The sequence below is a fragment of the Ziziphus jujuba genome, chromosome 8 (assembly GCF_031755915.1).
Source record: "Ziziphus jujuba cultivar Dongzao chromosome 8, ASM3175591v1".
Lineage (NCBI taxonomy): Eukaryota > Viridiplantae > Streptophyta > Magnoliopsida > Rosales > Rhamnaceae > Ziziphus > Ziziphus jujuba.
In genome coordinates, this window is record NC_083386.1 from 26,755,267 (window position 1) to 26,782,590 (window position 27,324).

The 27,324-nt window shown below is 40.2% G+C and overlaps 1 protein-coding gene across 1 annotated transcript; it reads left to right on the top strand.

The window, feature by feature from the left end:
• Positions 1-2,922: 2,922 nt before the first annotated feature.
• LOC132805099 (hevamine-A-like) lies at positions 2,923-27,245 on the top strand. Its single transcript, XM_060819879.1, has 2 exons — positions 2,923-3,217; positions 26,896-27,245. Exons 1-2 carry the CDS (start codon positions 2,923-2,925, stop codon positions 27,243-27,245), a joined length of 645 nt encoding a protein of 214 aa, XP_060675862.1.
• Positions 27,246-27,324: the final 79 nt, after the last annotated feature.

Genomic DNA, 27,324 nt, shown 5'->3' on the forward strand with positions numbered 1-27,324 from the left:
TTGGTTTTCTAGGCATTTTTGAATGGTCAAGCTCATGTGAACACGGTGATCAGGGAACTAATTAATTTGCTTCCTGATAAGCAAGATCCGATTTATTGAAATGCCAAGATTGCAATCTAGACAGAGAGCTTGAAGATTCACAAATGGAGTTAAAACCAAAGCATCGGCATTTCTTTGAAATGCTAGATAAAATTCGCAACAGAAAATTAATAAATTTTTTAAAAATGATAATAAAAGTAATAATAATTTATAAATAAAACAGATCTAATTTAGAATGTTAAAAAAAAAAAAAAAACTAGATAATTAATATAGTTTATTTGGACACACGGATAAGCAAAAGATTAAAAATGTCATTCAAAAAATTATTAGTAGGATGAGTCTATCACCTCAGTCGTAAATCTATGTAATTAATTAAAAATTATCAATTTATTAAAATTTAATACATCATCTTTGAACATTCACATAATTGATTACTACTAACAAATCAATTTGATTTTAGTGCATGGAAATTGCAGTTATGGATAAAAAAATGTTATATTATATTATTTGAAACTGAAGATATGAAGGCATCTGCAAAGATAAATCTTTCCTTTGGAAAATTTTGAATGATGCATTGCCAGCTCATAGCAATTTAAAGGTGCGCAATTATTTTATCTGAGCATATATGTCCTATATACATGAATGAGAGGTCCTTTCTTTTGGTAAGTATGATACATTTATTAACTCAATGTGGGTGGACTAGGACTGTATGAATTGGCAGTAGATCGAAATGGAGCTGTGATGATTTTGGCTATGTGAGTCCCCCGGTTAGGTTTAAAGAATTTATGAAACGAGCAGCCATTAAGATGGGTGATGAGGATTGGTTAGCCCTTGTTGAGCGGATTAAGGGGGACCAATAGGGGCCATGACGCACTAAAATTTACTTAAATTTTTGAGAAAATACCCTTGTATATTGTTATAGAAAAAGTATATAAAAAAATTACTTAAATTTTTGAGAAAATTAATAATTTAATTTAATATTAAAGTAAGCGATTTAAAAAATTCTAGATTCAAAATTTAATAATTCTATTCAAAAATAACAAAATACACTCAAAAAATGCAAACCTTTATATTAGGAAGAATATTATAAAAAAAAAATGATAAACCATACTCATTAATTTAATTTGTAGGAGAAATGATAATTCAGCTTATATTATATTTAAAATATAGAATGGGCTCTCCAAATATAATTGTAAGAATATATTAAAGTTACATGTTATTTACTAGAAGTAACAAAGAGCAAATGAAATTTCACTCTTTTAAACAATAAATCCCACATGTTTGAATGTTTGAGAGCATTCATTTGAGTAATATCACGACCATATAACTTTCAAAAAATCCAAAATAATAAAGTTTACTTTTGTTTTCTCAACTTCTTCCTTCCTTATTCTAAAATAGGAGTGTTTCTACAGTAAAATTGAATGAATGGTAAGGCTGATAATATTAGACTATAAATTATGTAACATTGCCTAATACCGCTGTTGGTGCGAGTTGTAAGGAATCTTGGTTTCAAGCCGAGTTGGGATGTCATTTCATTCTCATAACAAGAGTGATTACACCGAACAACCAAACAAGTTACTCCCTCCCCTCGTTGGTCCATAAACATGTAATATTGTAAAATGAATAACATTTTAAAGCTTGGATTGTTACTCGTTTTAAGGATAACGTTATTACTTTATGAACTATTGTTACACAACTTGTGGTCCCATATTATCGGTCTTACCTTAGAAATTTTCTTAAGATAAAGAGAGAAGTTGGGGATTACTTTCTTTGTTGTGTGTGCCACTGTCCCTACTCCCTAAACACTAGCAGCCATAACCGATAACTTCCAACCACTACTCACATTTCTCCTCATCACCAAGCATCATAATAGTTTACATGTAGCATTTAATGTCAGGACCCGTACAAAATTCCTCACCGGAATCCTAGACAAGGCCTGATCCCAGGGAAACCCTACCGGACTCTCCAATAGAAAATCCGGCAGAACCTCCCCTAAGGGTTGGACTTACCACAATTTCCTGCACTGAAAACACACTTTTATATTCATCCCCTTATTCCTCCCACAATACTACAAATTGATTCCACAAATTTATAGCACTCCAAAAGAATAACAGTAATCCAGTGCATATGTAACATTCCACATCGGTTGGAAAGGGGAACGAAGCATGGCTTATAAGCGTGTGGATACCTTTCCCTTCTAGAGGCCTTTTCCTGTGACCCACCGTTGTAATGGGGTCGGGAAGAGCAAAACCGTGGGGGCCGGACCCAAAGCGGACAATATCTTGATGCGGGTGGTCTAGGCTGTGACAGTTGGTATCAGAGCATAGGTTCTTATAATCCTAAGGGACTGTGCATTGCTGTACAGCCCATTCGTAAATTTCTCCCTTCTTGTAATCGTGCTTAAGTGTCTTTGTTTCTAAACTCCTGTTTGTTTCTTCAGAATTTGCTACGATGCGTAGGCGGGACGCACGTAGTACTCGGGAACACTCGGCTGAGAGTTCCGAGAGTCGATCGAGCCTTAGGCAACTTGTCTCTCAACTAACTCGAGCCTTAGGAGGTTCAAGCTCTAGTAATCAATCTGTGGATCAGGCTCGACGTTTGGGAGCCGTGAATTTCGATGGAAGCCAAGGCCCAGCTGCAGCCATGAATTGGCTATCCAACATGGAGAAGATCCTAGAAGAGGGGATGCAGTGCCCCGACGAAGATATGGTGAGGATCTCCGGTTTCATGTTAGAAGGAGATGCCCGGAAGTGGTGGAAAGTAGAAAAGACTCACAGACGGCATACATGGGATCAGTTTAAGGTTGCCTTCACTATCGAGTATTATCCTCCTGCCTACTGTGAGGCGAGAAGGAGAGAGTTCGAGGAACTGCGACAGGGGAACATGACTGTGTCCGAGTACAAGAGAAGGTTTCAAGAACTATCCGAATTCTACATGCACATGATTCCCGACGATCATGCGAAGAAGGTGAGATTCATAGATGGCTTGAACGAAAACATAGCCCTCACCCTTGCTGGATCAGTACATCCCACTTATCAGTCCGCCAGAGATGCAGCGCTGGAGCTAGAGAGACAGGTGGAGATGCGCAAACCCTCGAGGCGTAGATCATTCGAAGGTTCATATAGTGGAGCGCCTAGTCAAGGAGTATCCAAGAAGAGCCATAGTTCAGGCTCATCGGGTAGTGGTGGACCGAGCCCACGAGGCAGATTTCAGCGGAGAGGCAGTTATTGTATGCCCCAGACAGCTCGCCATTCGATCAGTGGGGATACAAGCTCGTATCAGTAGTCACACTTTGGTTCTACGTGGATTTATCCAATTTGTAAAAGGAAGCATTCCGAGCAGTGTCAGATGGATGGTTTATGTTTTCAGTGTGGGCAGCCAGGCCACATAAGGAGGGAGTGCCTTTATGGTAGTGGCAGTATGCCAGGGGCAGGTTGGCGAGCACAGCATACTGGTGTATTTCAGGGTCAGAGTTCCCAGGGGAGTCAAGCAGTAAGAGGCTCTTCGGGATCGGCCCAACCGTCTGTAGGATCGAGTTGAGGTAGAGGAACGATGCCCCAGCAGACAGGTCAAGGTCGAGTGTTTGCTATGACGCAGCAGGAAGCCCAGGGCACACCTAACGTTGTTACCGGTACTTTGAATATTTTTGGTAATAACGCACGTATGCTTATAGACCCGGAAGCAACACATTCGTTCATCTCAAGGGAATTTATCACGCAGGTCGGTATGACCTCTACTCCTTTAGAATGTCTATTAGAAATAGCCACTCCTGCAGGAGAATCCTTATGGCCCAGCCAGTTGATCAAAGAGTGTTTCTTCTACATCGAAGATCAAGTGATGGAAGCAGACTTGATCCTGTTGGATCTATCCGGACTTGATGTAATCTTGGGCATGGATTGGTTGGCAAGGAACCATGCATCCGCAGATTGTTTTAGTAAAGAAGTTACATTCAGGAGGCCAGGTTTGCCTGAAGTGGTATTCCGTGGGGAAGTTGGGAGGCCTTTGCCGAGATTGATATCTACCCTCACCGCCAAGAAGCTACTGAATAAGGGTTGCCAAGGGTATTTAGCTCATGTGATAGATACCCGAGTAAGTGGGGTCAGGTTGGAAGACATGCCCGTTGTGAGGGATTTTCCGGATGTGTTTCCTGAGGAGTTACCAGGATTGCCTCCGGAAAGGGAAGTTGACTTTCCCATTGAATTAATTCCGGGTACCGTGCCTATTTCTCTACCACTGTATCGGATGGCTCCAGCAGAGTTAAGGGAGCTCAAGGTCCAATTGCAAGATTTGGTAGATAAGGGGTTTATTAGACCAAGCATATCGCCATGGGGAGCTCCAGTTTTGTTTGTGAAGAAGGATGATGGTAGTCTAAGACTGTGCATCGACTACCGACAACTTAATAAGGTAACCATCCCTAATCAGTATCCGTTGCCAAGGATAGATGATCTATTTGACCAACTCCAAGGTGCCAAAATGTTTTCCAAGATCGACTTGAAATCTAGATATCATCAGTTAAGGATCCGAGAGTCGGACATTCCTAAGACTGCCTTTAGGACGAGGTATGGACATTATGAATTCCTAGTGATGTCGTTCGGACTCACCAATGCCCCAGCAGCTTTTATGGATTTGATGAATAGGGTGTTTTACCCGTACTTGGATCGTTTTGTCATTGTATTTATAGATGACATCCTAATCTATTCTAGGAGCCAAGAAGAGCACGCGAGGCATTTGAAGAGAGTGTTCCAAACTCTAAGGCAGCATCAGCTATATGCTAAATTCGACAAGTGTGAGTTCTGGTTGAATCAAGTGGGTTTTCTCGGACATATCGTGTCAGCCGAAGGTATCTATATGGACCCTGATAAGGTGAATGTAGTGTTGAGTTGGGAGCGCCCTACCACTGTGAGGGAAGTACGAAGTTTTCTTGGATTAGTGGGATATTACCGTCGTTTTATAGAAGGGTTTTCGAGAATTGCTAGACCGCTTCATAACTTAACCCGAAAGAAGGTTGAATTTAGCTGGACGGATAGGTGTGAGCAAAGTTTTCAGGAATTGAAGCAAAGGTTAACATCCGCACCTGTCTTGACCTTACCTAGTGGGAATGAAGGTTTTGAAGTCTATTGTGATGCATCCTATCAAGGGTCGGATTGCGTGCTAATGCAGAATCAAAGGGTGGTAGCGTATGCATCATGGCAATTGAAGCAGCACGAACAAAATTACCCTACGCATGACTTAGAATTGGCGGCAGTAGTCTTTGCTCCAAAGAAGTGGAGACACTACTTGTATGGGGCCACATGCCAAATTTATACCGACCACAAAAGCCTCAAGTACATTTTCACTCAAAAGGAATTAAATATGAGGCAAAGGAGATGGATGGAGTTATTGAAGGATTATGACTGTGTAATTGATTATCACCCAGGCAAGGCGAATGTAGTGGCAGATGCTTTGAGTAGGAAGGCTATCGGATCTCTTGATCATATCCAAGCCATCCAACTACCTCTCATGGTAGAGTTGAAGAAGATGGGGGTGCTAATGCATATGCATCCTTCGGGAGTTCTTATGGCTAGTTTTCAGGTGCGACCGGTGTTAGTGGATCGTATATTCGAGACTCAAATTGAAGATCCTAAATTGAGAACAATTAAGAGCAAGGTACAAGAAGGTCTTGATCCGGAGTTTTCCATAAGGAGGGATGGAGCCCTCGTGTATAAAGGACGACTTTGCGTTCCTGATATCCCCGAACTCAAGAAGGAGATCTTAGAAGAGGCGCATAGCTCGATGTATGCAATGCATCCTAGGAGTACTAAAATGTACCGAACGCTTGTTAAGTATTATTGGTGGATTGGCATGAAGAGAGAAGTGGCAGATTTTGTATCGAAATGCTTAATTTGTCAACAAGTAAAGGCGGAAAGACAGAAGCCTTCAAGACTACTCCAATCCTTACCTACTCCCGTGTGGAAGTGGGAGGAACTCAATATGGATTTTGTGTTCAAACTTCCCTCTATGCCCAGGAGATATGATGGTGTTTGGGTGGTCATTGATCGTCTTACCAAGTCGGCACACTTCTTACCGGTACGAGAACGTTTTTCACCCGAGAAGTTATCCCAGTTTTTCATGCAGCGTATTGTGAGCCTTCATGGAGTACCTCTAGCCATCGTATCCGATCGAGATCCACGTTTTACTTCACGACTATGGCGGAAGTTGGCCGATCCACTAGGAGCAAGACTTAACTACAGCACCGCCTTTCACACTTAATCTGATGGACAAGCTGAGCGCACAATTCAGACATTAGAAGACATGCTAAGGTCTTGTGTTATGCAATTTTGCGATAGCTGGGATGAACAATTGCCATTGATAGAATTTGTCTACAACAACAGTTATCAGGCCAGTATTAGGATGTCCCCGTATAAGGCTTTATATGGGAGGCAGTGTCGGACACCTTTGTGTTGGAGTGAAGTAGGAGAAGAGAGACTCCTTGCAACGAATAATGCAGTTGGATCTGAGTATTTACGGATGACCTTGGACAAGGTGAAGATCATTAAGGATCGGTTGAAGGTTGCCCAAGATCGACAGAAGAGTTATGCCGATGTGCGTAGGAAGGATTTGGAATTTGAAGTAGGAGATTGGGTATTCCTAAAGTTATTTCCATGGAAAGGAGTAGTACGCTTTGGTCGACGAGTTAAGTTGAGTCCTCGTTATATTGGGCCTTACGAGATTACGAAGAGGATTGGACCTGTGGCTTATAGATTGGCATTACCAGAAGAACTAGCCCGAGTGCATAACGTATTTCATGTTTCGATGCTACGGAGATATATTGCAGATCCATCACACGTACTCGAGACTCCTGATATAGAATTTAGGGAAGATCTTTTGTATGTAGAGCAACCAGTGCAGATTTTGGATCGCGAGGAGCAGGTGCTACGTAACAAGACTATTCCTTTAGTTAAAGATTTATGGCGGAATCATTTAATCGAGGAAGCAACGTGGGAACCCGAAGCGCAGATGCGTGATCAGTATCCCTATCTGTTCCAGTGACGTACGAAATTTCGAGGATGAAATTCTTATAAGGGGCGAAGGTTGTAACACCCCGTCCTAAACCACATCGGAATTCGTGCACGTTGACCAAGGTTGACCGTTGACCGAGCGGGTCAAAAGTTGACTTTTCGTTCCAGTTGAAATTTCTAGTTGACCATGGTACCATGGCGAAGTGCATGATGCTCCGAGTTCGTAGACTAGTAGCACGTCGAAAACAGAGCTACGGTTTGAAAGTTATGGGCAAAACAAGTCGAGGTGCAAATTGTCCAAGAGGTGCCAGAAGTTGACTTTTCATCGTTGTATAATTTTGTTTTGACTTTTGTATGGTTGTAAAGTACTCATCGATACGAGTTCACAGACTAGCGGCACGCTTAAATTGGACATCTGGTTAAAAAGTTATGGACGTGTGAAGTTTGCCGGATACCATAATATTTTATTATATTTGGCTTAAGTGCACAGTGACGCCATGTGTCGACACCTGATTGGTCCACGTGCGGAAACAGTGTCACCCACGGTGGCTTTTATTTGGCAAAAACGACAGGGAGGAGAGAGAAAGAGAGAGGAGAGAGAGAGGGACAGAGAGAAACGACCGGCCGCCGGAGTTGTCAAATTTTCCTGCTGATTCTTGCTACACGCGCTGGCCAGATGGGAGCGCCTCCTCATTCCCAGCCGAACCCCAAAATTTCATGGCCAACCGACCGGCGACGCTCCTGGATCGAGGCTTTTTCCACCGGCGGCGCCGAATCCTTCAACCACCGAGATCTCCACATTCCGACCTCCGTTCTTGTCACCGCCAGTATCGTTGGAACCCTCTCCCTTCAAGCTACAAAACCTCCCTTCAACCACCGAGATCTCCACATACCGACGGTTGCCGATGACGCGATGGCTCACCGGGGAAATCCCTGTTCCGGCGAGTACCCAGTCCTGTCTCCGGTCTTTCTCCACTAATTCCGACCTCCTGAATCCAAATTCGGCGTCCTTTTCCTCCAATTCGCGATGGTTTGGGAGAATCGAAGAATTGAATCCCGAAAGCTTTCCGGTGAGATTGCGGCCACCTCGGGCCCGATCTCCGGGAAGTGAGACCGGATTTGTAATCCTCGTCACTTAAGCTTCGATTTGGTATATTACTCATCAATTTTAGTTGTCGTTTATTTTCGCTCCCCGAGTACCCATTTGGGAGTTACCCGATTAAAATATTAATATATTTGGTTTGGTGCATTGTGGATGTTTTAGGTGCACGCGTGGGTAGTGGAGTTGATCCTGCGGAGGATCTTAGCTGATATACGTGCTTAAGGTGAGTGACCCACCTTTAAAAATATTTTGGGATAATTAATTATATTTAATTGGTGTTTAATTGATATTTGGAATTATGCTCATGTGGTGCAATTTAATTATAATTGTGGAAAATTATTATTTTAGTGTGATTTAAGGTTATTTATTACGCATGAACAAGGTATTTTCAGTAATAAATCGTATGTGGTTTTAATATTATTTTTGGGCATAATTGGTTTAAGTATTTTAAGAAAAATATTTGTTTAATTGGTGGTTTAAATTTTATAATTATGCCCGTGGAATATTATTTGTTGGACCTCGTGTTACGAGAAAAAATTATTTTTATATTGTTATCGATGGTTTCGTACCGGGTATGTTAAAGGAAAATATGTGGGATGGTGAAATTGAGAACTGGTATATCTCCCACGGTAATTTTTGAAAAATCGGTATGGTAATAATTAAATTAATAATTATTTTAGACGCACTCATACAGTATTGGTGTTCCGGTGTATATGTGGTTAGCGCGCAAGTTATTATGTCTCCCGTGAGTTGCCATTGGACCAAGGGCAGGCAAGTTTGATATTGGCCACAGCCACCCCCCTCCTTGGCCGGGATGACGGTTTCAACAGCAGTATTGTCGGGACGCCAAAGTGCCGTATGCAAGTTTCTCTTTTTAATTTCCCGCTGGGTATCGGAGGGCATCACTGGTATATGGTGTCGTGCGTCAAGTATAAATTTTTCGATGGAAATTTCAAACCCCAAAGTGTTCAAAAATTATTTATTATATTTTATTACATTTTATTTATATTTGGGGTATTCATTTATTATTTATTAAATTAATTGATCCCTTGGTTTTCGGAAAATGCGAATGACGGGTTTTGTGAAAATGTTTTAAAAAGGGAACATTTCCAACGAAGTGAATAGTGAGGGTTTTGAGAGAAATTATTACTTTCAATTGTGTATTATTTATTTATCTATTTAATTGTTGGTATTAATTAATTTAATTAATTTGTTATATTATTGATATTAAAAGTGTTCAGTAGATAGGGTCACTCACTGAGATGATTAGCATCTCACGTTTTTAAATTCCGTTCCCTTAGGTGCAAGGGGTGGTAGACGTTCTTTCGGAGCGAACCAAATCTCCGCCGCTATCGTAGTTCGAGAAGTACCTTTGTATTCATTTATTTCAATTGTAATATTTCTTTCATCCTTGTTGTATTCTCTATTTAATAGTACTTCATGAAGCTCTGTATACTATGCTGGACACTTATGTATTATTTATGCACTGGATTACAGTTATTCATGTGAAGTGCTGCAAAATTATGGAATCAATTTGTAGTATTGTGGGAGGAATAAGGGGATGAATATAGAAGTGTGTTTTCAGTGCAGGAAATTTGTGGTAAGTCCAACCCTTAGGGGAGGTTCTGCCGGATTTTCCATTGGAGAGTCCGATAGGGTTTCCCTGGTATCAGGGCTTGTCTAGGGTTCCGGTGAGGAATTTTGGACGGGTCCTGACACCTTAAGCACGTATATCAATCAAGATCCTCTGCAGGATCCACTCCACTACCCACACGTGCATCTAAAACTTCCACAATACACCAAACCAATTATATTAATATTTTAATCGGGTAACTCCTAAATGGGTACCCGGGAAGCGAACATAAACGACAACCCAAATTGATGAGTAATATACCGAATCAAAGCTTGAGTGACGAGGATCACGAATCCGATCTTACTTCCCGGAGATCGGACCTGAGGTGGCCGGAATCTCGCAGGAAAGCTTTCATGATTCAACTCTTCGATTCTTTCAAACCATTGCGAATTGGAGGAAAAGGATGCTGGATTTGGATTCAGGGGGTCGGAATTAGTGGAGAGGGACCGGAGACGGGACTGGGTACTCGCCGGAACAGGGATTACTCCGGCAACCGTCGGAGTCACCGGCAACCGTCGCCGCCGCCGGCGCGTGCGGTGGCTGATGACTGAGATTTTTGGAAGTTTTGTAGCTTGAAGGGAGAGGGTTCCAACGGTACCAGCGGTGACAAGAACGGAGGCCGGAATGTGGAGATCTCGGCGGTTGAAAGATTCGGCGCCGCCGCCGCAAAAAGCCCCGATCCCGGCGCATCGCCGGTCGGTTGGCCATGAGATTTTGGGGTTCGACCGGGAATGGGGAGGCGTTCCCATCTGGCCGGCGCGTGTAGCGAGAATCGGCCAGAAAATTTGACAACTCCGGTGGGCGGCGATTCTCTCTCTCCCTCTCTCTCTCCTCTCTTTCTTTCTCTCTCCTTCCCCGTCGTTTTTGCCAAATAAAAGCCATCGTGGGTGACACTGTTCACCCACGTGGACCACTTGGGTGTCGACACGTGGCGTCACTGTGCACTTAAGCCAGATATAATAAAATATTACGGTATCCGCAAAACTTCACATGTCCATAACTTTTTAACCAGATGTCCAATTTAAGCATGCAGCTAGTCTATAAACTCGTATCGACGAGTACTTTACAACCATACAAAAGTCAAAACAAAATTATACAACTATAAAAAGTCAACTCCCGGCACCTTTTGGACAGTTTGCACCTCGACTTGTTTTGCCCATAACTTTCAAACCGTAGCTCCGTTTTCGACGTGCTACTAGTCTACGAACGCGGGGCATCATGCATTTCACCACGGTACCATGGTCAACTAGAAATTTCAACTTGAACAAAAAGTCAACTTTTAACCCACTCGATCAACGTGCAAAAATTCCAATATGGTTTGGGACGGGGTGTTACAACCTTCCCCTCTTATAAGAATTTCGTCCTCGAAATTTCGCACGTCACTAGAACAGGTAGGGATACTATCACACATCTGTGCTTCGGGCTCCCACGTTGCTTCCTCGATTAAATGATTCCGCCATAAATCTTTAACTGAAGGAATAGTCTTGTTACGTAGCACCCGCTCCTCGCGATCCAAAATCTGCACTAGTTGCTCTACATACGAAAGATCTTCCCTTAATTCTATGTCAGGTGTCTCGAGTACGTATGATGGGTCTGCAATATATTTCCGTAGCATCGAAACATGAAATATGTTGTGCACTCGGGCTAGCTCTTCCGGTAATGCTAATCTATAAGCCACGGGGCTAATCCTCTCCATAATCTCGTAAGGCTTGATATAACGAGGACCCAAATTACCTCGTCGACCAGAGCGTACTACTCCTTTCCATGGAGATAACTTTAGGAATACCCAATCTCCTACTTCGAATTCCAAATCCTTCCTACGCACATCGGCGTAACTCTTCTGTCGATCTTGGGCAACCTTCAACCGATCCTTAATGATCTTCACCTTGTCCAAGGTAATCCGTAAATACTCAGATCCAATAGCACTATTCGTTGCAAGGAGTCTTTCTTCTCCTACTTCACTCCAGCACAAAGGTGTCTGACATTACCTCCCATATAAGGCCTCATACGGGGACATCCCAATACTCGCCTGATAACTGTTGTTGTAGACAAATTCTATCAATGGCAATTGTTCATCCCAACTACCGCAAAATTGCATAACACAAGACCTCAGCATGTCTTCTAATGTCTGAATTGTGCACTCAGCTTGTCCATCAGATTGCAGGTGAAAGGCGGTGCTGTAGTTAAGTCTTACTCCTAATGCGTCAGCCAACTTCCGCCATAGTCATGAAGTAAAATGTGGATCTCAATCGGATACGATGGCTAGCGGTACTCCATGAAGACTCACAATACAACTGGGCTAACTTCTCGGGTAAAAACGCTCTCATACTAGTAAGAAGTGTGCCGACTTGGTAAGACGATCAATGATCACCCAAACCCCATCATATCTCCTAGGTGTAGAGGGAAGCTTGAACACAAAATCCATATTGAGTTCCTTCCACTTCCACACGGGAATAGGTAAGGATTGGAGTAGTCCTGAAGGCTTCTGTCTTTCTGCCTTTACTTGTTGACAAATTAAGCATTTTGATACAAAATCTGCCACTTCTCTCTTCATGCCAATCCACCAATAATACTTAACAAGCATTCGGTACATTTTGGTACTCCCAGGATGCATCGCATATATCGAGCTATGCGCCTCTTCTAAGATCTCCTTCTTGAGTTCTGAAATATCAGGAATACAAAGTCGTCCTTTATACACGAGGGCTCCATCCCTCCTTATGGAAAACTCCGGATCAAGACCTTCTTGTACCTTACTCTTAATTGTTCTCAATTTAGGATTTTCCATTTGAGTCTCCAATATACGATCCACTTACACCGGTCGCACCTGAAAACTAGCCATAAGAACTCCCGAAGGATGCATATGCATTAACACCCCCATTTTCTTCAACTACACCATGAGAGGTAGTTGGATGGCTTGAATGTGAGCAAGAGATCCGATAGCCTTCCTACTCAAAGCATCTGCCACTACATTCGCCTTGCCTGGGTGATAATCAATCACACAGTCATAATCCTTCAATAACTCCATCCATCTCCTTTGTCTCATATTTAATTCCTTTTGAGTGAAAATGTACTTGAGGCTTTTGTGGTCGGTATAAATTTGGCATGTGGCCCCATGCAAGTAGTGTCTCCACTTCTTAAGAGTAAAGACTACTGCCGCCAATTCTAAGTCATGCGTAGGGTAATTTTGTTCGGGCTGCTTCAATTGCTGTGATGCGTACACTACCACCCTTTGATTCTGCATTAGCACGCAACCCAACCCCTGATGGGATGCATCACAATAGACTTCAAAACCTTCATTCTTATTAGGTAAAGTTAAGACAGGTGCGGATGTTAACCTTTGCTTCAATTCCTGAAAACTCTGCTCACACCTGTCCGTCCAGCTAAATTCAACCTTCTTTCGGGTTAAGTTATGAAGTGGTCTAGCAATTCTTGAAAACCCTTCTATAAAACGACGGTAGTATCCCGCTAATCTAAGAAAACTTCGTACTTCCCTCATAGTGGTAGGGCGCTCCCAATTCAACACTGCCTTCACCTTATCAGGGTCCACATAAATACCTTCGGCTGACACGATATGTCCGAGAAAACCCACTTGATTTAACCAGAACTCACACTTGTCGAATTTAGCATATAGCTGATGTTGCCTTAGAGTTTGGAGCACACTCTTCAAATGCCTCACGTGCTTTTCTTGGCTCCTAGAATAGATCAGGATGTCATCTATAAATACAATGAAAAAACGATCCAAGTACGGACGAAACACCCGGTTCATCAAATCCATCACTAGGAATTCATAATGTCCGTACCTCATCCTAAAGGTAGTCTTAGGAATATCCGACTCTCGGATCCTTAACTGATGATATCCAGATCTCAAGTCGATCTTGAAAAACACTTTGGCACCTTGGAGTTGGTCAAATAGATCATCTATCCTTGGCAACGAGTAACGATTAGGGATGGTCACCTTATTAAGTTGTCGGTAGTCGATGCACAGTCTTAGACTACCATCTTTTTTCTTCACAAAAAAACACTGGAGCTCCCCATGGCGATATGCTTGGTCTAATAATCCCCTTATCTACCAAATCTTGCAATTGGACCTTTAGCTCCCTTAACTCCACTGGAGCCATCCGATACGGCGGTAGAGAAATAGGCACGGTACCCGAAATTAATTCAATGGGAAAGTCAACTTCCCTTTCCGGAGGCAATCCTGGTAACTCCTCAGGAAACACATCTGGAAAATCCCTCACAATGAGCATGTCTTCCAATCTGACCCCACTTACTCGGGTATCTATCACATGAGCTAAATACCCTTGGCAACCCTTATTCAGTAGCTTCTTGGCGTTAAGGGTAGATATTAATCTCGGCAAAGGCCTCCCAACTTCCCCACAAAGTACCACCTCAGGCAAACCTGGCCTCCTAAATGCAACTTCTTTGCTAAAACAATCTACGGAAGCATGGTTCCTTGCTAACCAATCCATGCCCAAGATTACGTCAAGGCCGGATAGATCCAAAAGGATCAAGTCCGCTTCCATCACTTGATCTTCGATGTAGAAGAAACACTCCTTGATCAACTGGCTGGGCCACAAGGATTCTCCTGCAGGAGTGGCTATTTCTAATAGACATCCTAAAGGAGTAGGGGTCATACCGACCCGAGTGAGAAATTCCTTTGAGATGAATGAATGTGTTGCTCCCGGGTCTATAAGCATACGTGCGTCATTACCAAAAATATTCAAAGTACGTGTAACAAAATCAAGTGTGGCCCGGGCTTCCTGCTGCGTCATAGAAACACTCGACCTTGACCTTTCTGTTGGGGCTTCCTTCCTCTACCTTAACTCGATCCTGCAGACGGTTGGGCCAGTCCCGAAGAACCTCCTACTGCTTGACTCCCCTGGGAACTCTGACCCTGAAATACACCAGTATGCTGTGCTCGGCGACCTGCCCCTAGCATATTGCCACTACCATAAGGGCACCCCCTCCTTATGTGGCCTGGCTGCCCACATTGAAAACATATACCATCCATCTGACACTGCCCGGAATGCTTCCTCTTACAAATTGGACAAATCCCCGTAGGACCAAAGTGTAACTGTCGATATGAGCTTGTATCCCCACTAATCGAATGGCAAGCTGTCTGGGGCATATGATAACTGCCTCTCCGCTGAAATCTGCCTCGTGGGCTCGGTCCACCACTACCCGATGACCTTGAACTATGGCTCTTCTTGGACGCTCCTTGACTAGGTACCCCACTATATGAACCTTCGAATGATCTACGCCTCGAGGGTTTGCGCATCTCCACCTGTCTCTCTAGCTCCAGCGCTGCATCCCTGGCGGACAGATAAGTGGGATGTACTGATCCAGCAAGGGTGAGGGCTATGTTTTCGTTCAAGCCATCTATGAACCTCACCTTCTTCGCATGATCGTCGAGAATCATGTGCATGCAGAATTCGGATAGTTCCCAAAACCTTCTCTCGTACTCGGACACAATCATGTTCCCCTGTCGCAGCTCCTCGAACTCTCTCCTTCTTGCCTCATGGTAGGCAGGAGGACAATATTTGGTAGTGAAGGCAACCTTAAATTGATCCCATGTATGCCTTCTGCGAGTCTTTCATACTTCCACCACTTCTGGGCATCTCCTTCTAACATGAAACTGGAGATCCTCACCATATCTTCGTCGGGGAACTGCATCCCCTCTTCTAGGATTTTCTACATGTTGGATAGCCAATTCATGGCTGCAGCTGGGCCTTGGCTTCCATCGAAATTCATGACTCCCAATCGTCGAGCTTGATCTACGGATTGGTTACTAGAGCTTGAAACCCCTAAGGCTCGAGTTAGTTGAGAGACAAGTTGCCTAACGCTCGATCGACTCCCGGAACTCTCAGCCGACTGTTCCTGAGTACTACGTGCATCCCGCCTACGCATCGTAGCAAATTCTGAAGAAACAAACAAGAGTTTAGAAACAAAGACACTTAAGCACGATTACAAAAAGGGAGAAATTTACGGATGGGCTGTACAGCAATGCACAGTCCCTTAGGATTATAAGGACCTATGCTCTGATACCAACTGTCAGGACCCGTCCAAAATTCCTCACCGGAACCCTAAACAAGTCCTGATCCCAAGGAAACCCTACCGGACCCTCCAATGGAAAATCCGGCAGAACCTCCCCTAAGGGTTGGACTTACCACAATTTCCTGCACTGAAAACACACTTTTATATTCATCCCTTTATTCCTCCCACAATACTACAAATTGATTCCACAAATTTACAGCACTCCAAAAGAATAACAGTAATCCAGTGCATAATTAATACATAAATGTCCAGGACAGTCTACAGAGCTTCCTAAAATACTATTAAGCATAGAATACAACAAGGAGGAAAGAAATGTTACAATTGAAATAAATGAAGACAAAAGTACTTCTCGAACTAAGACAGTGACGGAGATTAGGTTCGCTACGGAAGAACGTCTACCACCCCCTTACACCTAAGGGAATGGAATTTAAAAACGTGAGATGCTAATCATCTCAGTGAGTGACCCTATCTACTGAACACTTTTAATATTAATAATATAACAAATAAAGGAATTTAATTAATACCAACAATTAAATAGATAAATAAATAATAGACAATGGAAAGTAATAATTTCTCTCAAAACCCTCACTATTCACTCCGTTGGAAATGTTCCCTTTTTAAAACATTTTCACAAAATCCGTTATTCATATTTCTCAAAAACCAAGGGATCAATTAATTTAATAAATAATAATTAAATAACCCAATTATAAATAAAATGTAATAAAATATAATAAATAATTTTTGAACACTTGAGGGTTTGAAATTCCTATCCAAAAATTTATACTTGATGCACCACACCATATATCGGTGATGCCCTCCGATACCCAGCATCCCGAGCACCGACTGGCGGGGAGATTAAAGAGAGAAACTTGCATACGATACTTCGGCGTCCCAACAGTACCGCTGCTGAAACCATCATCCCGGCCACAAAGGGGGGCGGCTGTGTGCACTATATAAAACTTGCCTGTCCTCGGTCCAATAGCAACTCACGGGAGACATAATAACTTGCGCGCTAACCACATATACAACTGGAACACCAATACTGTGTGAGTGCATCTAAAATAATTCTTAAATTTCTTATTACCGTACCGATTTTCCAAAATCACCGTGGAAAATATACCAGTTTTCAAATTCACCATCCCATATTTTCCTTTAACAATTCCGGTACGAAACCATCGATAACAATATAAAAATAATTTTTCTCGTAACATGAGGTTCAACAAATAATATTCTACGGGCATAATTATAAAATTTAAACCACCAATTAAACCAATTATGCCCAAAAATAATATTAAAATCCAATTACAATTAATTGATGAAAATACTTTGCTCATGTGTAATAAATACAATTAAATCACCATAATAAAAGTCAGGATTTTTGAATAACCCAAAATTCCGTTTAGCACCAACAAACATATACGTACTTATAAAATAATAATTTTTCACAATTATAATTAAATTTCACCACATGAGCATAATTTCAGATATCAATTTAACACCAAATAAATATAATTAATTACCCCAAAATATATTTTTTAAAGGTGGATCACTCATCTTAAGCACGTATATCAATTAAGATCCTCCGCAGGATCCACTCCACTACCCACACGTGCACCTAAAACATCCACAATACACCAAACCAATTATATTAATATTTTAATCGGGTAACTCCCAAATGGGTATCCGGGGAGCGAACACAAACGACAACCAAAATTGACGAGTAATATACCGAATCGAAGCTTGAGTGACAAGGATCACGAATCCGGTCTTACTTCCCGGATATCGGACCTGAGGTGGCCGGAATCTCGCCGGAAAGTTTTCGGGATTCAACTATTCGATTCTCTCAAACCATCGCGAATTGGAGGAAAAGGACGCCGGATTTGAATTCAGGGGGTCGGAATTAGTGGAGAGGGACTGGGTACTCGCCAGAACAGGGATTTCTCCGGCGAGCCGTCGCGGTCACCAGGAACCGTCGCCGCCACCGACGCCTACGGTGGCTGATGGCTTAGATTTTTAGAGGTTTTGTAGCTTGAAGGGAGAGGGTTCCAACGGTACCGGTGGTGACAAGAACGGAGGCCGGAATGTGGAGATCTCGGCGGTTGAAGGATTCGGCGCCGCCGCCGGAAAAAGCCCCGATCGTCGCCGGTCGGTTGGCCGTGAGATTTTGGGGTTCAGCCAGGAATGGGGAGGTGCTCCCATCTGGCCAGCGCGTGTAGCAAGAATCGGCCAGAAAATTTGACAACTCCGGTGGCCGGCGATTCTCTCTCTCCCTCTCTCTCTCCTCTCTTTCTTTCTCTCTCCTTCCCCGTCGTTTTTGCCGAATAAAAGCCACCGTGGGTGACACTGTTCACCCACGTGGAGCACTCGGGTGTTGACACGTGGCGTCACTATGCACTTAAGCCAGATATAATAAAATATTACGGTATCCGGAAAACTTTACATGTCCATAACTTTTTAACTAGATGTCCAATTTAAGCGTGCCGCTAGTCTATGAACTCGTATGGACGAGTACTTACAACCATACAAAAGTCAAAATAAAATTATACAACTATAAAAAGTCAACTCTCGGTACCTTTTGGACAGTTTACACCTCGATTTGTTTTTCCCATAACTTTCAAACCGTAGCTCCGTTTTCGACGTGCTACTAGTCTATGAACTCGGGGCATCATGCACTTCGCCACGGTACCATGGTCAACTAGAAATTTCAACTGGAACAAAAAGTCAACTTTTGACCCACTCGGTCAACGGCCAAACTTGGTCAACGTGCAAAAATTTTGACATGGTTTGGGACGGGGTGTTACATTTAATATAGTTGACCCACCCATTTTAAGTAAAAATGTGTTTATTGTTTTGGTTTTTTTGTTATCCTTTTTTCTTTCATTATTATTATTCTTATTAATGCATCACTTCTTTAAAATTTAGTATCAAAGAAAACATAAAATCATTTTAGTATTTTAGAAGAAAAATGAATAAAATGGAATGAAAGTAGTTAACAGTCAAAATGTTATGCCTTATGTAATATACCTTTATATTTTACAATCCTCTAAAAAAAAAAAAAAAAAAAAGGAAGTTTGTAGAATAAGGTACACTCTTCCACGGGTCAAGATCATTTAATATTCCAACAAACCTTCTTGCTCACCTATCTCTTTTACTCATTTTCTCTCCCTCAATAACATTCCCAAAAACTAGATTTTGCTTCTTTATTATTTATTTATTTTTTCCAAAAAGATTTTTTTCATTTTTTCTCTTTATTTTTTTTCCTTTTTCTTTTAAACCGTTAAAACATTTCTTTTTTTTTTTTTTTACTTAAATCGATTATCTACCTCTCTTCTTCCACTTCCCCGTTATTGCTTGTGATAAGTACATGAAGTTCTATTAGAATCCCCATCTCGATTGCCAACCTTTAGCATCCAACCCAACCCAAGAAAGCTTAGTTGGTGAGCTCTAGAACTTTGATGATGATGGTGCCCCTCCTAAAAGCTTAAGCTGATTTTTCTTCTTCTGACAACTCGATAACTATGTAACGCAACTTAAGCTGATGGGAGGTGATCTTTCTTTTTTTTATATATTTTTCTCTACCACTTTCTCTTATACATGAATGTTCACCTCTTCTGAATTTCTTTCTAATTCCTTATATATGTTTTTAATATATTTTTTTTTTTGATGAAGTTATGGAGTTTTCGATCCAATACTTATTGATTATTGGTTTTGATACCAAATTAAAATATTATTTTTTTCAAAAACTTAAACTGATAGAAGATGAATTTTCATTTCTTTTTTATATTTTTATCTAACAGTAAGTAATTTCTAATAGAATTTGGAAATTAGTTGTAGAGGAAAGGTAGAGATCGTTTGGGGTAAACAAATAAAATAGAAAAAAATATTATTTTTTGATTTTTTGGCTAGATGTAGAAAAAGGGCAGCGGTCAGTGGTTTTAAAGAAAAAAGAAAAATAAAATAAAGAGAAAAAACGGCACAAGCATAAAAAGAAAAATTGTTTATGGGAATGATAACAATGAAGAATTCATAGAGTGCAAGAGAGAAGTAAGGGGAATATAATGTGAAATTTTAATTTGTAATAGGTGAGATGGGATTAGGGATATACAAAAAGGAACAGAAGATCCTACTTCATATAGTCCAGTGTAGTTGCCAAGATTTTAAGGTTTTTTATTTTTTTTCTTTTTATCATTATAACAAATTACAAATTTAAAAAGAAATATGTGTCCCTTATAAATATAGATAAGGAAGATGGAAGGCATACCAACTAAGCCTATTAGAAATTTAAAATTGTGGAGGCAATATTAGTAAAAATAATTTGTCAACACTACAATATCTAACTTTTTGAAAAGCGTAAGGCATAAGGCGGCAAGGTCAAACCTTAAGCTTTATGAACCTAGGCGTGCCTAGGTGAAGCCTAAGCGCAAAAAAGCGTTCACAATTATATTATTATTTTAATTATTATAAGGCAACTAAATAAATAAAATAATTTATATTTTAAATGTGAAAATATATATAAGTCTATATTACATTTGTATGTGCAATAAATATGAATTACTATGTAACTGATCATAATAGATTTATGAAAATTTATGTTTTTCAAGTTTCCAACAATAAATTAGTTTCAAAACATATATATTACAAACCTACAAGTACCTAAGAATTCTTAGATTAGTACATACTTTAACTATTACTATAATCTAACTCTTGTCTAACTTTTTGTTGAACTCCAATTCAATATTTACATCTTCATCCAACTCATCTAACATGCCATCCAATACAAATCATTTTCCTCGGGCTCTCTAATTTCAACTTCAACATTTCTAGGACCTTTTTTATGTAGTCACATATCATTCTCTATCTCATCATCATTTCCTTCATCATCACAATCATCAGCAACCCATGATTGTGCATTACTAGCATCACTTGCTAGTAGAGTCTCTAATTCTTTTTTTCTTTTTTTTGTTAAATTTTCTTTCTAATTCCTTAATCCTTATATATTATATTTTCTTTTTCTTTTTTGTTTAAGAAACAAAAAAAATTAATCTTAAAAAAGTTTCCATTTTTTATTTTTTTATTTTATATTTTCTTATGAATTGGTTTTTAACATTTTTTTAAAAAATAATCTTACCAAAAAAAAAAAAAAACTTTGAATAAAAAGGCTCACGCCTTTTAGCGCCTATGCACGCATTAGGTGGTCAACATAGTATTAACCGCTTTTTTTTTAGCCTTGCTACTATACGAAGCATTATCTAAAAGTATAACGCCTAGACGCTGCATTTTTTCCCACCTTGTAGAACACTGTAAAATATCAAATATCATATTTGTGATTTTTTTTTTGTCGTTTTGTTTTTTTTTTTCTTTTTTTTTTGTTTTGGGGGGGGGGGGGGGGGTGGGGATTGGTTGGTGGGGTGCAAGTATAATTTGTTTTGCAAAATCCATTAAGAAAAAAAAATATCTATATATATATATATATATATTTTTTTTTTTGGGAGGAGCGGAGTAGGTCCTGCCTTTTCCCCTGTCCCCTTGTATGCAGCGACCTGTGGATTGCATCATTGCACAAGCAGCATTACATGTTGATTAATTAACTGGTCTCCAATCAACAACAATAAAATGACTCATCGATCAATCAATCAATAATTAATTTAAATATTATAGCTACCAGGATATTTATAGGTGTATATATATAATATTATAAACAAAACATCAACTGCAATTTCACAATTGATGATCATATTGATAAAATGAAGAGTAGAATTTTGTTTACTTTTTCGTTGTTGTTATGAAACTTATAATGAAAGACATAATTGGTGACTAAATGCTACAGATAACATTTCGTGTCAAATTTCCGCTCCTCCATTGTCTTACTTTGTCACTTTGATCTGTTAATCATCAAATAAGTAAACATGTAACTGTCAAATAAGTAAACATGTAAGTGAAATAAAACAATCTATATGAATACCAAAATCCAATAGGTAGACGATCTATATAGTTTCTATATAAGGAAAGTGCTATCGTAATTGTAACACCCCGTCCCGAAGTACACCGCAAATTTCTCAAATTTGACCAAGTTTGACCGTCGTTGATCGAGAAGGGATCAAATGTTGACTTTTTGCTCCTGATGAAATTTCACATTGACCAAGGTACCGTTAAAAAGTACACATTGTCACGAGTTCATAGACTAGTAGCACATTGAAAACGGAGCTACGGTTTGAAAGTTATGAGCAAAACAAGTTGAGGTCCAAACTGTCCAAGGGATGCCGGAGTTGACTTTTTGTTCATGCAAAGTTGAGCTTTGACTCATGCATGGTTGTGAATTACTCATCGATACAAGTTTATAGACTAGTGGCACGTACGATTTGGACATGTGGTTTGAAAGTTATAGACCTGTAGAGTTTTTCAAATACAGTATTATTTTAATATTATTTTTAAATATGTGAACAGTGTGCCACGTGTTACTTAATAAAGGGTGCCATGTGTCACAACGGTGAGATGCCACATGTCAACCATGATTAAATATCATATTATTTTATTATTATTTTATACAATAATATTATTTTAATATTATTTAATTATTTTCTTTTTCTTTTCTTTTTTTCTTTTTTTTTTCCCTTCCCCCACGTGGGAAAAAAGAGGACCCAGCCTCGAACCTTCTTCTTCTTCCTTCTTCTTCTTCTTCCTCCTTTCTCCTCTCCCTCGGGTCCACCGGCTTTCATCAACTCCGGCCACCCACTGCTCAGACACATTGGCCAGAGGCATAGCTCAATCGCCGATGAGCTTGGCTGCCAAAATTGGTGGCCGGTCAGGTGGCGATGCGCCCAAATCGGGCTGTGGAAGCGGCAGCAACCGTCTCTCTCTCTCCGGCCGAATCTGCCGTGTTCCGGCGCACCCAAGCTGCACCGACACACCACCTGGCAGCCCATCATGTGAGCTTCATCAAAGTGTGCTCAGGTCACCGGGGAAGCCGTTGACGCACCGAAAAACAGCCATGGAAGCCGGCAGCAGCACCCCGTTCGGTCACCGGATTCCCGCCGTTTTCGACTGTGTTCTCGGTCCCTTCCCCTTAATTTGGATCCTCTGAAGCTGATGATGACCTCCAATTTCTCCAATTCAAGCTTGTTCATGGTGTACCAGGGGGGCAAGTCGGCAACGGCTTCTGACGAAAATTCCGGCCACCGCCGGTGGTTTCAAGCCAAATTCTCCATATCCTTAGCTTCGCATATATATCTTGTTTGTAAATTATGGATATGTATTTAAGAGGTTGTTATTTTTTATTAAATTATTAAATTAAATATGAAAAAGGGAGATTTAAATTAAATTGTATATTACATATATATATATATATGTGTCTGTGTTTTCTGTATACATATGTATGGGAGTATTAGTAAATACATGTTTTATATATATATGTATATATATACATGTGCGGTGATGTATATAAATACATGGTGATATGTGAATATATATTGAGATGTGTGAGTGGGAATATATATGTGTATATATGTATAAATATGGATTGTTGAAGCCTTTGATTATGCATATCAAAATGTATTTATACATATGTATCTGGACATTGTGCTTGTTAAATTGGTTGTTAAAGGTTTTACCGTGTATATATATATTTAGATGTATGAAAATGTAAATATATATATATATATATATATATATATACGAATATATACGTAGATATCTATGGATGACTTATAATAAACTATATTGCGATATCTTTAATGTATTTCTGTATCTTTACTTGTATGTGAAATTGTATGTGGCCTTAATGATAAATTTTGGTATAAAGTGAATTGAAGGATTGAGAAGAAAAAAAAAAAAGATAATTATATTAAATTATTATGATCAAGAATATCCGTATATTTGATTATTTATTATTTATTATTATTGTTTATGTATTTGATAAAAGCATATGAATTGGATTATATCTTATCTAAATTTAATATTTTATAATGTTATGAAATTTATAGTTTTTTTTAAGATGCACCCATACACGTACCGATGTTCTGTACTGTGTATGTGATCATGATAAGCGCGCAAGTTGTAATGTCTCCCGTGAGTTGCCATTGGACTGAGGGTAGACAAGTTTGATATTGGCCATAAGCTGCCCCCCTCCATGGCCAGGATGACAGTTTAAGCAGCAGCACTGTCGGGATGCCGAAGCGACCGTATGCAAGTTTCTCTCTTTAACCTCCTGTCAGTCGGTGCTCGAGACGCTGGGTACCTTCGGGCACCACTGGTATATATTATGGTGCATCAAGTATTTTTTATATGTTCGTACATATATTTGTATGTTATATTATTGATATTATACTGTACATACCGCACCACTCGGAGGCGGCGAACCAATGTGGTCCATGTAGAGCTAGCCTTATAACCATGTTGCCTACGAGTCCAGGGGATCAAACGGCCAATATAGACAACCACTCTGGTTTGTATTGGTAGCAAAGTGCCGGCGACAGCTGGAATCATGGATCACGTAGCATGTCAGAAGGTATCGTACGTATCTCCATTACGAGCGTGCATATATCATTTTATGCTATGGATTTTAAGATATGATTTTATGCATTTATGTTATGTTATCTATTTGTGATTTAATTTTTTACAAATATTCTTAATCGATGTTATTATATTCTTATTACTATTAATTGTATTTAACTATTTATTTAATCATTATTGTCACTATTATCGGGATTGTTATTATTATTTATAATTATTATTTTTATTGTAATTCCAATTCCTATTATTATCATTATTATAATTATAGTTGTTATTATTGATTATTATTTTTATTTTTATTAACACCATTATGAGATCTTTAATTTTAATTTTGTTATTGTTTTTATTATTATTACTACCATATGGTACCTTCGAATAAGTATCACAGCCTACGGGCAAGAAAGATAGCCATCGGGCAAGTATAATAGTCATCGGACAAGTGATAGCTTTTGGGTAGGTGAGATAGCCCTCAGGCAAGTTACATTAATACATGTATGGGAATATGATAGCCCTCAGGCAAGTTACATTAAGTATGAGAATATAATAGCCCTCAGGCAAGTTACATCAATACCATCATCATTAAAATGTTTGTTATAGTTTTTGATTGTTAATGTGATGTTGTTTTACCTTTCTTTCTATGTTACGCATTGGCATATTTGTAAAACGATATTTAAAGTGTATTTGACATGTGTAGCACTAAGTGGGTGGTGTGGGCGGACGAGAATCCATGATGGTATATCTTAATTGGTTATTTACTAAATTAATTCCATTATATGCCTTTTATATAATTTGTTATTAAAGTGCTGCCAGTTGTGGAACTTAAATTGTAGTAATGTGAAAGGAATAAGGTGGTGTATATAGAAGTGTATTTTCAGTGCAGGAAAATTGTGGTAAGTCCAACCCTTAGGGGAGGTTCTGCCGGATTTTCCATTGGAGGATCCGGTAGGGTTTTCCTGTGATCAGGGCTTGTCTAGGGATCCAGTGAGGAATTTTGGACGGATCCTGACAGTAATAGAACCCATCGATATAAATATCAAAATCTGTAAATTATCCAATATTATTGATAGTACAGTAAGTAAGAAATCCCACGATGCCTTTGTAGCTAGCCTTTTGCAGTCTCCACATTCATGGACATCAAAGATTTGGATCCACAAGGAGGAACACGACATAAGACTCAACTCCAATAACTGTTTGGATATTCAGAGCACAATAATTAAGGACCCACAATAATCTTTATATATCAATATATCAACTCCAACGATTTAAGCGTGTTTTCTTTTTCTTTTTTTCCTTCTTCTTCTTATTATTATTTTTCTCCACCCACTTCCATAATTTCCAACCGTTGTTTTGTTGTGTTGCTTCTCATTAACACTAAAGTTCATTACTTATCAACTCTCAAGAGACACCTCTATAAAAGGATGTCAATCACATAACCGATCACACAAACTGTGAAGTTCCACATCGATTAGAAAGGAGAACGAAACACTTTATTTAAGTGGGTGTGGATACCTTTCCCTTGCGAGGCCTTCCCCAAAGGAACCCAGAGAGACCTTCCTATGAGGAAGCAAAACCGTGAGGGGTAGGATTGGGCTCACCACCTAGCTTCCAAAGCGGACAATATCTCGGTTGGGCCTGGGAGGCCCGGGCCAGTGGGACTAGCAGGGGAGGGGTTGTAAGAGGATTTCCCAGGCCCAAAGAGGACAACATCGCATGCGGGTGGTCTGGGCTATTACAGATGATATTTGAGCCAGTACCCGGATCGGTGTGCTAGCGAGGACGCTGGGCCCCAAGGGGGGAGGATTGTGAAGTCCCACATCGATTGGAAAGGGGAACAAAACACTCCATATAAGTGGGTGTGGATACCTTTCCCTTGCAAGGCCTTCCCCAAAGGAGCCCAGAGAGGCCTTTCTGTGAGGAAGCAAAACTGTGAGGGGTAGGATTGGGCTCACCACCTAGCTTCCAAAGCGGACAATATCTCGGTTGGGCCTGGGAGGCCCGGGCCAGTGGGACTGGCAGGGGAGGGGTTGTAAGAGGATTTTCCAGGCCCAAAGAGGACAATATCGCATGCGGCTGGTCTGTGTTGTCACAAAAACACCACAAAATAGTTTAAGTGATCTAGCTTATATAAAAAATAAAAAATAAAAAATGGTTCTTCAACCCAAACTTCTTCTATTAGCTTGCCTGATCCTATCCACAACCTTAATCCAAATCTTTGAGGCTGGTAATGGTGACATAGTCACCTACTGAGGTCAAAGCAGCTACGAAGGAAGTCTAGCTGAGCCTGTAATTCTGGCCTCTATTCCAATATAAACATAGCCTTTCTTGTCCGATATGGACGTCGCCAAGACCCGGCACTCAACCTTGCATGTCATTGCAACCCACCTTATTGCATCGAATTTACCGAACAAATAAGGACTTGTCAGAGCCAAGATATTAAGCTTTTCATCTCCTTGGGAGGAAATTATTATCTATAATCTGCAAATGATGCCAAAAGGGTGCAAACCAAATATGGAATTCCTATCTGGGCAGTAATGATTAATATGTTATTCGTCTTTTTGGAGATGCTGTTTTGGACGGCGTAGATTTCCACATTGAGGGTGGAAACTTTTATTATTATGACAATCTTGCTCGTTACATGAAGGAATTATTCGACCAAAAACAAACACAAGCTTACTATCTATCCGCAGTGCCTCATTGTCATTACCCTGATTATTATCTTGGGAATGCCATTGACGAGGGGCTTTTCGACTTCATTTGGGTTCAGTTCTATAACAATCCTTCATGCAAGAATAGTTTTGTGTTTGGTCTTGATAAACTTTTATTTTCATGGAATCATTATTGGATTCACTCGAATGCATCGCAGCTGTTTCTAGGGTTACCAGCATCCATTTATGCTGCTAGAATGGGCTGATTAATGAAGTTCTTCTGGTTGTAAAATCGTCGCCAAAATATGGAGGTGTAATGTTATGGTCCAGGTACTTTGATACTCT